This window comes from Phlebotomus argentipes, unplaced genomic scaffold (assembly GCF_947086385.1).
Source record: "Phlebotomus argentipes unplaced genomic scaffold, Phlebotomus argentipes genome assembly contig_6, whole genome shotgun sequence".
Classification (NCBI taxonomy): Eukaryota; Metazoa; Arthropoda; class Insecta; order Diptera; family Psychodidae; genus Phlebotomus; species Phlebotomus argentipes.
This window is the reverse complement of record NW_026776145.1, coordinates 190474-203623: the sequence shown is the minus strand read 5'-3', so window position 1 is coordinate 203623 and position 13150 is coordinate 190474. Positions and strand designations below refer to the sequence as shown.

General features: G+C 35.5%; 1 protein-coding gene across 2 annotated transcripts in view; it reads right to left on the bottom strand.

Moving 5' to 3' along the window:
* Positions 1 to 980: 980 nt before the first annotated feature.
* Positions 981 to 13150, bottom strand: part of LOC132265067 (uncharacterized) — a 30636-nt gene continuing 18466 nt past the window's right edge. Inside the window, exons 3-8 of one of the 2 annotated variants that reach the window (XM_059765519.1) lie at positions 5243 to 5536; positions 4653 to 4843; positions 3322 to 3535; positions 2805 to 3237; positions 2389 to 2513; positions 981 to 1756 (exon numbers count right to left, since the gene is read on the bottom strand). In XM_059765519.1, coding sequence (XP_059621502.1) covers positions 1635 to 1756; positions 2389 to 2513; positions 2805 to 3237; positions 3322 to 3535; positions 4653 to 4843; positions 5243 to 5536 — 1379 coding nt within the window. In that variant the 3' untranslated portion in view covers positions 981 to 1634. The remainder of the gene's footprint in view (positions 1757 to 2388; positions 2514 to 2804; positions 3238 to 3321; positions 3536 to 4652; positions 4844 to 5242; positions 5537 to 13150) is intronic. The other variant, XM_059765529.1, reaches the window with a different exon arrangement.

The window sequence follows — 13150 nt, the reverse complement described above, 5'->3', positions numbered from 1 at the left end:
CCTTTCGTATCTAAATATTCAGTATTTGCTACGATGAGGTAGATATACCTATAGTAGGAAATACGTACATATGTTTGTCAATCTTGTTGTCAAGTGATTTAGGACTTTTCTCTTCTGTTTTATAAGATGTCAGAATTACTGCTGCTAATCCCATTTTTTTTTCTTTTTAGTGCTTTAAATCGAACATGAAGAAAATTTTTCTTCCAATGGCACACAAGAAGAATTTTCTCATAACCGAATAATTAGTGCTGTTGATGGCTTTGAATGTGTTTCGGGATTAATCCGCTTAATGCACTTCTTTCTAAAGTTGAGAATTAATCAAGTAAAGTGTACTTCTATTATAATAATGGAAATGGTTCCCCGTTCAGATATTCATTTGTGAGTTATGTTGAGAAAAACACAATTACAGATAATTTACGAATTTTATTCCAAATTCAAATCACGGAAAATATTTCATATGCAGGCATTCAATAAAAACCACTTAGAAAAAACAACATGAAATTCATTCACAGAAATTTATATTCTATGGCAAGCAAAATTTGTGATTTGATGTATAAACTAGATTATAATTCAGCTGGTATGTAAAATATGTAAATTAATGAAATTATAGTTATCATTCTCTATGGTGTGTTTATTTATCGACATTAATATTCCCAAGTCATACGATCCTGAATCAGAAATGCGTTTTTGTCCCAACGTTACAATTTAATTGAGTTGTTTAAATTAGTATAATTTCATCTGAAAAAGAATGGAATTTTCTGTCTACTATGCAAAAATAACAATAAAGAGAAATTCAAATAAATTTTTATTCAATTGCTTACTCTAGAGAGATTGGTCTGTTGGTCTCCACAAACAATAGTAAAAAGTAGATTGCATGAATCTTTCTAAAAAAAATCTTATGGTAATTGAGTACCATTTAAAGCAGATGCTGAAAATTTCTTTTCAACTCAAATCCTGAAAATATTTATTAAAAAACTTAGTGATGTCTTCTGTAGTGTTCTTTATTTCTTCTTTCTTTGAAATATAATTTACATACTCTGTAATGTTAACATATCAAAGAATTTCATACATTTAATATGTTTCTGTTTTCAATAATCATCAAATTTTACATATATAGATATTTTATTTTACTTCACTTTATTTTATATTTAAATTAAATCAGTTAGTGTTATGTGTTTTATACTTGACTTCCCCGCTTTAGAATGATCAATCATTTAATGATGTCCTCTTATCTATTCTCTCAATTTAATTTCATTTGTTTTATCCTTTTTACATATAAATTTTAATTATATACAGTTGGATAAAATGTGTATTCATCACTCATTGTTCATTAAAATTCCCCCAATTTATTTCCATGTTTGAAAATTTAATTATTTTCCTCAATTTCGAACAAGTGATTGAGAGTTTTGGCATAAAGTCGACATCTTCGTGTTGGTCACTAATGAGATAGGGGTTTTTGCCAATTAAAATTTGGGCACCACTTTGTGGTCAAGTTGTTTACTTAATTAATCCATCATTGATCGATGCCCATGCCAGTGTACCAGGATTGATATCATTCCGTATAAAGGATTAAAGTCAACCTCTCGAGCAGCACTTGCCCGTCGCTTAATTTTAGTAATAAAATCAATTCATTATTAGCAAGATATGTGAACCAGAGGAGAAAAGAATAGGAAAAGAAGTAACGTGGAGAGAATGGATCTTCTAATGGTGGCCGAGTTATGTTGAACAGCAGCTGGCATTTCGCCTGGAAGAAGAGCTATTTGTCAAGTGGAATATTATTCATGCAGTTGAGTGAAATGATAAGGAAATGTACTTGGAGATCCAAGAGGTTTGTCATAAGTGTCTTCATTGATACTGTGTGTTCTTAAACTCCAAAATCGCAAAAACTATATAAGATTTCACCAAAGATTTTTTTATAAAATTTATTTTTTAATTACTCAACAAGGGGTAAACATGTGACACAATCATGGTTCACTGAAATCGCAATTTTCACATTGACAAATGTTTAACCCTTTATTCGCAAAGTTTTGAATTGTAAGGGCCTAATTTCAAATTATTTCGTATGTAAAGCTTCCAAATTTAATTTTATTTATAAAACACAAACTATTATTTATCATGCCATAGAAAAATAAACAATTTTTTCTACAACTGAATATACTGAAATTCAAAAACTAAATAAAGTATAAATTCAGTTTTTAATTAATCTGGAATTTACAACAGAATTTTTTTTTCAATTACAAAAATGTTAAAATGACACTTTTAAAATATCTCACATTTAAGAATCGCGCTTCCTCTTTGGATAAAGCATAGTGTCATTTTTGATTTTTAGACCATTTGTCTTTGGGTACAGTTAAATGACAAACCTCTTAAAATTTATTTCACACTCACCATTTAATACTTGCACGTGAACAACTGCAGCAGATGAATTAAGAATTGAGCAAGAATACTCGCCGCTGTGTCTCCGATCTGCCACTGGGATCGATAATCTGCTGTTCCGCCACTCATCTATAGCACTGCAATGGGCAAGAGTACTATGTAATAATATAGTATATGAGAAAAACCTATTTAAGTGACTCGATTTAGTGCTTGGAGGGGTTTATTCAGAAGATTTCGCGAGTACTAGGATGAAATGGAGTGACGGGTGGAACACAAAGTGGCCCGAAAGCCCCAAGGGTGTTTAGCATAAAATTTGAATTTCAGAACTGAAGGCGAAAGGCGCTCTTATGCTAATGGAGGGGAATCAATTAGCTAACAGAAGTCAAGGAGCGTTCGTCTGGGAAAGGCGATATTGGATGGTGCTGTACCTCAAATTGAGTTGAACATCCTTGGGAATTGGTCCTCCGTCCTTCCGCCATGTGAGCTTTTGATGGAAGAACTCGAGTTGGCGCGCGTCGTCTACGCGATGTCCAGTGAATGCGTGACCCCGCAAATTTGACAATTGCGGAATGTGAGGGAATGTAGCTGTAGTGGATGCACCCGAATGGTTGGACATTGTATGATGGGTGTGTGATGTCTTTGGCATGATGAGTGGTGTGACATTGAAGTTCGCTAACTTGGGGATGAAGGGGAACTGACGCTGGTGCGAGTAGTGTGGCGGACTGGGTACAGGCATCACAGTTGGCAGCACAGACAGAAATGACACAGCCACTTGGCACGTTAAATCGATGGCACTCCCCATTTTGTAGTAGCGGTCATGAACTTCATGACCGTGCTCGTCCACGACCCGAATGGCTGGAGCTGCATGAGACAGAACGCCGGGCAGAGTATAGAATCAGTTGAGTTTGGATCGCATGTCGCCAGGGACTTTGCGGTGGTGCTTACCAAGAACCGTGACATTTGTGGCAAACACTCGTGGTGGATGCGTGGAAACTTGACACATGTAGAGGCCAGCGTCTTCACGCTGAATTGGATTTATGTGGAGTCGCCAATTGTTAGGATACTGAAACTTCACTGCTATTCTTGGGTCCCCGCTGTACGTCACGTTGCCCACTGTCAGCAGTGAGACCTTCTCTGTGGTCTTTCTCACCCACATCACCTGTAAATAACAGCGAGTTATATGTATGCTTCAAACTCAACCATAGTCCTCATCAAAGCTATAGTAGAAGAGCTTTATTCATTCGTTATTAATACTCAATGCTCATACTTAAATGTATTATTTGCTATAGAGGATCACGTAAACAAGGTATTCCCATAATCTGTATGATGATAAATATAAATACTTAAATGCTCCGTCGTACAACTCTGAATCCAATCATATACCATTTGAAAAATCAATAAAAAATTACCCCTCACATACCAGCACCATCAAATGAGAAATTACCCATGAAAAACCTTGTCTTTGATTTGTCGTAGCATGGGAAGCAGTATGAGATTGAAGGAAACATTTTGTGCTCATTAAAGTAAACAATTTTCTTTCCAGTATATCCTGAAGGAAATCTGAAGGGCGCTGCCAATTTACTTTGAACTCAATCTTCAACAAAGAAAGCTCCCCGTATGTGTTTCCTGAACACGCACAAACTCCGCTTCACTTAATTTTTCATCTCAATTCAATCCACTTTTTTGCTTAAATCAACTCAATTGAATTTACTGTTAGTTTATTCTTCGTAATTGACATTCCTCTTGCTTGCAGGTTCTCGAGTTCCCAGCCATAGCATTTAATTAAGAGAGAATGTACCTTTGAATAAAACAAACAGTCATTTGCATAATGAATAGTTAAAATATTAATGAATGTATTAATTAAAAAGAGCACAAGAACTGATTCTTCTCTCAGTTTCAACTCATGCCAACGTTGATATTGATTTACAATGCATTTTTATACACATACTCGTCATTCATACAACTAAAATCTTACAAACTCTGTTTCATTTGTCGTTAAAATTTCTGAAATAATATTGAAAACATAAATTATATATACTTTTAAGTTATAACCGAATAAATACGCTAACGGTTATAAACTGTGAAATTATTGAAGTCATAAGAATTTCTGCAATAATTATTATGTGTATTAAGCGTAATGTTTGAGAATTTTTAAATTAAAAATATACACATTAACGAAAAGAATATTTTATAAGCATTGTTCGACGCTTGTTTTTATTAAATTAACTTCACTCTGTAATGCATGTAGCGATAAATTCTTTTCTGTATAAACTCACCGTTTTGTCTCTCAACATGCCAACGCGACAGTTAAGAACAGCCTCTGTAGCTACGTGGATTCCGACCTGCAAAACGCCGGAGGTAGCATTAAGAGGCTCTTCGAAGAATGGACCCCAATGATGCTCATGATGGTGTTTCGACGGATATGTGCGCACGTGGGTGACTCTTGGCCGAAATGTTGGAACAAGCACTGAAAATTTTGCGTAAGATTGTGTAGATACCGAACCGAAAATATATAAAATGTCTGCTTAAATTATTTCTGAACAATGCCCATTGTCCTAAGTAGAGCTTAAACACGTTTATATGTAAATGCACTTAAACTTAGTTTACCAGAAATTCCAGCACCCACTAGTTAATAATGAATTTAGATAAGTACTAACATCGACCCAATTTTCAAGTCTAATCTTAATTTAACAGCTGCCGTGCAATTACGTGCAATATTTAAAATTTCACTGGATATTTTTACAAAGTGTAAGTGCTTGTTTGATTACAAAATGCAAGGGGTGAGACATTAATTATCCTTCGCTTCCCTAATTAAAATGTAATTCCGAGGCAAAAGCTTGGCAGTTGAGTGGCATGGGAGGCTTACATGGTCGAATTGTGGTAGCCGTTGTAGTAGGGCTGGACCGCGTGGTGGTGGGTGTTGAGTGGGTGGTTGATGTGGTGATCTGGGATGTGGTGGAGAAGCTTCCCATCGATTTGCCGTTCTCGCCTTGAGACGGTGATAAATCGCTGGAGGATACTTCTGCAGACGCAGTCTGGGCCAACTCTGAGGCGACAGGCGTCAAGTCATCCCACGATGCCCTGTCGGTCACCCCTGATTCCAACTCCAGCCAGCCACCGTCCATGGGATGTGATGATGCTAAATCCGTGACGTTATCACCTGCAAAGAAAAATGAATGTGAATTTGGCGAAAAATTGCAGGGATCGGTGATAAATGAGGGACAATTCTTGATGTCGTATGCGAATTTAGCGACCATATATTAATCGCAATACTATCTGAGACAATTTCAAGAAAAGATAAATTTCAAATGTATATCTTTTGACGAAATGTAGTTTCCCCTGGAGATTTGAATTATTGTAATATTTTTCAATCTACAGAATGGCAATTTGTTAATTTAAAAACCAATCAAATAGAGAAATTGCAAGTTTATAATTGATATTATTTTTGATAAAATATTGGAAAAGAATCCTATCAAAATATATTTTCTTTTTTTGTATTCATAGTCTAGCTGCAGACAAAAGCCAAGAGCAAACAGAACTGATCTGCTTAATAATATTTGATATCTTAATTGGATAAAATCACCCTCTTTCATTCAATTGTGCAGAGGGTGGATTTTTCCGTTTCCTCCTATAAAACGTTACTGTCGTTTTTCTGCCTCTTTCCAGTCACTTTCAACAATCAACAGTTATTTCGTTGATGGAAAACCCCAGTCATTCCACGCAAGAGGAAATTAAAATCAATTTAGATGTGCAAGTATATAAGTAGTAAGAGGAATGCGGCTATTCTGTGTTCACTTTTGCTGGTCACGCGACAAGAAATTGAGCTCTCTTCCACTCACATTTGGACAATTGAGTAGGCGGAAGGGGTGGTTGATATCCTGGGAAAAATTGTACATTTATGGTGTCATTTTGTATATTTGTGCGAAATGTTTTTATGTATACGGGAAGGCAATAAAATATCTGGGAATGGCAAAGTGTTTCCTGAGTTGTCACACCACAACACTCTTCAGCAACATCCCAACAGCTAATCTGATTGTCCCCGAAATTTAACGACCATTATTCTGATCATTATAGCGTCAGTCTGACACACAATAAACGATTAATGTTTCGTAAAATACAATCTCCTTTCGCCACGCACAAGTACATGCTTTGGATATTAGGGCAGAATACCATATACAATTAAGAATTGAGCGGAAATTTATTATGGCTTTAACCACTCGCTTTAATCAGTGACTTTAAACATCCCCTCCGCATAGTTTTATTTATTAGAACAAACAAAGTCTTCTCCATACAATAACTTCTATCAAAATCCATATTTAATACAAATTCTGCCTGCCTGTATCTAACACTTTACCGCTGAAATTTGACTTGGTAACAACAGCGATAGAGAGACTTGGACTTCAGGCAAAACTTCTGATTCTAAAATGGAGAGTACGAAAACCTTTTTTATATAATTTTGTGAATACATTCAAAATTCTAAGTTATATACGTGATCAATTTTCTGGTATTCAATTTCATGGAACGGGGTGAATTGCTAATCTTTCTAGAGAATGATTTAAAAAGGTATTTTATAAGTATTAGACAATTCTGTATGTTAAAAAGTGAATACATTTCTGTTTCAAAATCACTTCATAAATGTGACTATTAAACGAAACAAAGTGTTTCACTCCTTTTAATTTCATCAGTTTTTAATTCATCAACTTTTTAACAGCTATTGAAAAGGTAGAAGGTTATCGGAATTCTACTCTAAAGTGATCAAGCATTCAATCAAACTTCATCGCCTTATTTTTGTCTGTTGATTGTATTTGTAGAAGAAGTGATGGTGCAAATTAATCTGAGGACTATGTAAAGTCCTTGGAAACTGCAATCAAACCGTATGTACGGAGTTCCATGAATAAATCATCTTGGTCGTTCAGTTTTGACTTGGTTTGAATGCCAGGAGGATTTTATAATGGTCCCAGCATTCGGTCATAGAGTCCAATAATAATTTTCATCGCACCAGTTACAAAAGTGGACTGGGAAATTTATGTGTTTTTGCCGCATCCTCTGGCGTAGGAGTCTTGAGCTAATTGACTAATTGAAAAGTTTTGCAATTCCAATGATTTTAATTAGTATTCATCTACTCTCATGAGGTCACTCAAACCTTTCTCCTCTCATCGTATCATACTGAAGCTTCTTGACTGATTGATGATGATTTCCAGAGATGATAGTCCAGGGAGAAACCATAATGAAACCGAAGGCGAGAAATTCCTACTCATACTCGGTAATTTCTCGTAATTGTGCCCCAAAACTTGGGGTCACCCTCACACCCATCGAGCCACCCACAGAAGAAGATTAATCACAGCTTCAAGACGGTTATCTTCAATTAGCATCTCCCAGTTCCATCCACTCGAACTTCCGTTCGCAAACACATACACACAAGGCGTAGTCAATTATCGATTCACATTCAAATTAGCGTGGCAATTTGATATCATTTATCAGAAATTTATGGGCTACACCGTCTCTCAGTCTAGAACGTGACAATATAATTTCCATATTTTCACCAGATTTCTACACAATCCTTTCTTCACTGTCAAGATGAATTTTCTTGGTATTTATCATGCCTTGGGTTGTCTCATGAAGACACATTATTTCGTTCGCTGATGCCTCTAGATCAAGACATTAATCTTCTTTGGAGGGAAAAAATCAATGGTGAATATAAAATATTAAATAGTGAATAGAGATTCAATATTTAAATATTTATACCAATAGTCTACTTAACCCAAGACTTAACCCCAAGAACTCGCCAGATTTTTTTTCTAATAATACGGGTTATAAGAGAAACTATATTTAAAAATTAAACAACTACAAAAAAATTGTAAGAACCATGATATTTAGTATGTAGAATTAATAAAATTGGAAAAATTCATTGATTTCAATTAAGGACTAAAAATTATTTTTGGCATTGTTAGCATCTCATTTACGGTAAAACCAACAAGATATAATTAGAACACATTGCATATTACACGCGAATCACATTGAAATGTCTGTTATTTAGTTAGTTTAATATTTTATGTATTTATATTTTTATCATGTATTTGTTGTTATTGTACTGAATTTTTATATCTAGAAAAGTTTTGGGGTTTTATTTTGGTAAGAGGCAATTTTGTTGTACTTTGTTCATACAAAAATTAATTTTTATTCCAAAGCATGGTAATACAATAATTAAAACAAATGTGTTTAATTAAAATTATGCGTTTTTAATATACTCTTGAAGTCTCAATGTTATTTGCAATGTTGGTTTATATAATAAAAAAAATTCCAAAATAATATTCCATAATTTTCATTATTGAGCACGCAGTAGCGTACACTTTAAAATTGGTTACTTTTAGCGTAACTTTAATACGTCAACAAATTAAACTGAAAAGTGAGTTTGCATAACACTGTATAATCATCAACTCACTGCCGAGCATAGCCATTTTCAATCCCTCTGCCTGAAAATTCAAGATGGGAAAATTTGTGGACCCAGGGTTAGGGGTGTTATAAAAATTTCATCCAAATTGGCATTCATTTTGGAGTCTAAAGAAAAACATCGAATACAATATTGCCATTTACTATTCATGGGATTTTTCCTCTGTTGATTGTATAGCACACCCCATAGAGTTTTATAAGACAATCACGCAAGTATATTTGAGGAAGTGGCCAAGAGAATTTCACTCCCATTAACGTCCGTCGGTTGTCGGCAGCATTTTCCACGTTCCCAGCATTCAAAATCAAGACCCTGGGTAGACAATGGGTGTGAGGAATTGAAGCACCACTGATGAGCTTCAATCTCCCGAAGCTCCTATCGCCCCCACCTCCTTTAATATTGCCGACTGTATCGTTGTGTTGATTTTTTATTGTTATCTCGATAGGCACTCACAGGGAGTTCAGATGTCAGCGGGAATCTGGGATGCTGCCACCATCCAATGTGATTGATGGATAAGGACACATGGAACGAGAATCTTCCTCGACCCAACTTGCACAGAAAATCCTATTTTGCCACTCGGTTTTCCTCATCTCACCCTCAAGCCATACCCTCACAACAGATATGATGGCCTCCGCACAGTCTATCACATTCAGGAGCTCCGCTAACCTTGCCTGTAGATACGAGATGAGAATACTAATTTTTTTAAATCCTCCCTCATTCAAGATTTTGCCAAATTTTGATTGAGTTACCGCCACCAAGGGCACGCTCAGAAGCGAGCATTTTGGCAAAATTTTAATGAAAAGACTACGGAATCTAATGGTAGAGCCATGGTGTAGGTGCAGGATTTACGCTCAGGGCTTAATCCCATTTCACTGCTATCAGTTAGCATACATCTGGCATTAATTATTTCACTTGACAGGAAAGAGGGATGCGATTGCGTGAGAAGAAAAGGTAGATATAACACGACTAAATGTCAGCCATATTGCATTAATATATTCACATCTCTCAAGCAATCTCTTTCGATAAGTCAGCAAAGCATGAATGAAATCCCCAATCCCGGAAATCTCAATCTTTATGCTTGATATTCAAAAACAAATTCGTTCAAGCGTATTAAAAATTTGTATCAAGAATCTCTAGAGCAATTCTGGCTTTCCTAAAGGATTTTAAACTGGAATTAACAATAAATTACTTTTGAGATCACTTTGTTGAGGAGTGCCATTAAACATGCATGTTTGTAAGCTGAAGCTCAACTTTGTGTTATGCACTTGCCACCACTGAAGAGTTTTGAATAATTTAAAATTTCTTTAGCAGAATTTCTGATCATAAAATAAATGCAGGGTCTATATAAATGTGTTCATAAATAGGAACCTTTTTATTCAAATATTTTCCCATAATTTTAAATATTTTGATAGACTGATTTAGAAAACTTTCTTCATGATTGTATTACGTCCTTTTATTATACATAATACATATGCATATGTAGTTTCAGTACAAGAGATTTCCATTTCAATTTAGCACGGAATTTTCTCTCGATTGTATTCAAAATATTTAAAGTTCAGACAGTCATATCAATCCAAAAGGGGAAATGGCAGGACTTGTATTACAGAGTATATCGCATAAGGATTTACTCATGCAGCTTAAAATAAAGAAAAGACATACTCGTAACACTGAGATCTGCACCATGAGTATGTATAATCTCAATTCATGTGTTGTTTTTTGGTGTGGATGAAACTCATTAGAATGCGTAAAATCGCGCAGCATATCTTTGAACATGTATATGCCTGATATCTCAGTGTAACATCTCAGATTCCAGCCGTCGCTCCCATCATAAGCCAAGAAGAGACTCATATACATACTTGATTATCACACCACCTTCAGCTTCAGATGGAATGGCATTTCGTTCATCCTTTTTGGCGGGTAAGCCATAAACATTCAACGAGCGCACAGACATTTATCTCTGTGGCATTGTGAAAATTGGTTTTCTCATGAATTCCTATCCGTAGTGGTGTGGAAAGCAGGTTGGAGGATACCTTGAAGACTTATCTAAATTCTACTGAAGAGGAAAAATTCTATGAGGAAATTTATAAAATTGCTCGTCGCTCCTGACAATCGACGACTTCATATGTGAGCTATTTGGCGAAAGGCATTCTCCTGGTTCCATCCATGCCGAAAATTCCCCCGAAGACCGTCCAACAACATATAATAAAAATTGATGACTCTTCTTCACTTGCTCCTTCACGACATACTACGGTGGAAATGGAAACCATTGACGAGATAAAATTTTTATTTCTACCCATAAACACCCGCTTGGCTTTTTAATTTCTTTCGCAGCACCCAATCACCCCAGGATTGTCGTCACAAGAATGTGGAAAATCGACTAAAAGGGACAACGCAGGGAGACGCCTGTGACCAGGAATGACAAGAATGAGACAGAAATGGAAAAGAAAACATCTCGATTCATTATGAGAAATAGTGACCGCATTGGATAAGAAAAAGCTTTATATATATATATATATATATATATATATAATAATATATATTATATATATATATATATATATTATATATATTTGCATGTGTGTGTATGTGTAAAAAATGTATGTTGATATGCGAATTGATTTACTATGTTTTGTATAAAACACGGATAAAAATAAATTTATTTCATTCAATTTAGAGTTTATTTGAATATCAATTTTTTCATTCATTTTATAAACGGTTCTGGTGCTTCGTTCAACTTGCGTTCCTGCTCGTGAATAATACTGAAATCATCCTTGAATATGTTACCGTCATAAGATGGATCTCAGCCAAGAAGTGTTATCACTGAAATCACATAATTAGGGCATGAGTTTCCCTATTCCTCGTATCTACGACTTGGCACTATTTCCCCAAAAGGGGAATATAGAGAACCTTGACCTCCAATTGGCAAGACAAGACATAAAACGGACAATATGCGACAAGAGTGCGATTACAAATTTGGCACGCATTGCTCTATTGAAATATAACCATTGCTGGCGGGTGGGAAAAATGAAGAATGGATATGATGTCGTCTGCTCATGTTTCGCGCTGAGGAAAAATGTCTTTTCCTCCGTGTCATCATCTGTGCCGAATAAAGCATTCACAATTTATGACTGAAAACGTGCTGTGCATTGATGTTGATGGTGGCCAAAAACTTGTGAGTGGAGAAGAATGTATTCTACACGACACATTACATGCCACCTCTAGAGAGGATCCACGAGAGAGCTTTCGAAGATATCACGAAAGGAAGATTCAGGAGAATGATAGGGTAAAACACTGAGAGACTCCGGAGGGTGGCAAAGACAGTATGGGTGTTATAAATTTTCATGCTGAACATAGACAAAGGCTTAAATAGAGATCCTAATGGTATTTCATGATAGCCAATTTGAGACACTTTTAAGACGTAGTGAAAAAATTTGTGCTATATGAAAAGTTTTGGGCATCCCAATAAACTAGTTATTACTTTTTCGATTTGCTCTTAAACTTTGATCAATGGCGAAAATTTCTTCCAGAAAACTTATTTCCTCGTCACATATCTCTGAGGGTGCGAAGACGACCTGACAATTTCTATGTATTATCCACCAATTATTTCAGCATCTTCCATGAACCATAACAAGAACACTCCCCCAAAAATCCTCTTTTCCCATCCTTCGTCCATGCTATCCGAAAGGTTCAGTTAAGAGCAAATAGAAACTTCACGTTTTCCTGCAAAGGCTTTAGGAAGAAGTTCCTAATATTACTTCTTTTTAGCCATAGGAAAAAAAAGTGCTGATAGATTTTCATGGTTTCATTTTGTCCCTTTTCCACCTCTAATTCCACTGGCGTATGGAAATTTTCATGCCAAGAAATATCTTTTCAGGAAATATGGCAAAAAATCAATAAGAAGGGAAATGCTTCAATATCCTTATGCAGCAATTTTCGAGCAAAGACTGCAAAAGTTTTCTATGTACTATCATATAAAATTTTTTTTTCTTCTCATATACATAACTCAATTTACTCTGCAAAACACACCAAGAGTTGTAATAGCACAAAATTTCCCCAAACACAGAACTAATCAGCTAAATGTTCTACACTGCCTTCATTTTACCATTTGTTCTTTCACCTCATACTACACCTCGTCGTTTTACCTTTCTCTATGGACATTTAATAGGGAGGGCACGCGAGTGGAAATACTAAGGAGAAAAGAACAAAACAAATTCACCGGAAAGACATTCTCTAACTTTCCATTTGTATAATAAAACAAGAGTCGTGAATTTTCTCAGGGTGGAAACCATTATCAGGATTTAAAAATGAGAGAGAAAACCTCATACT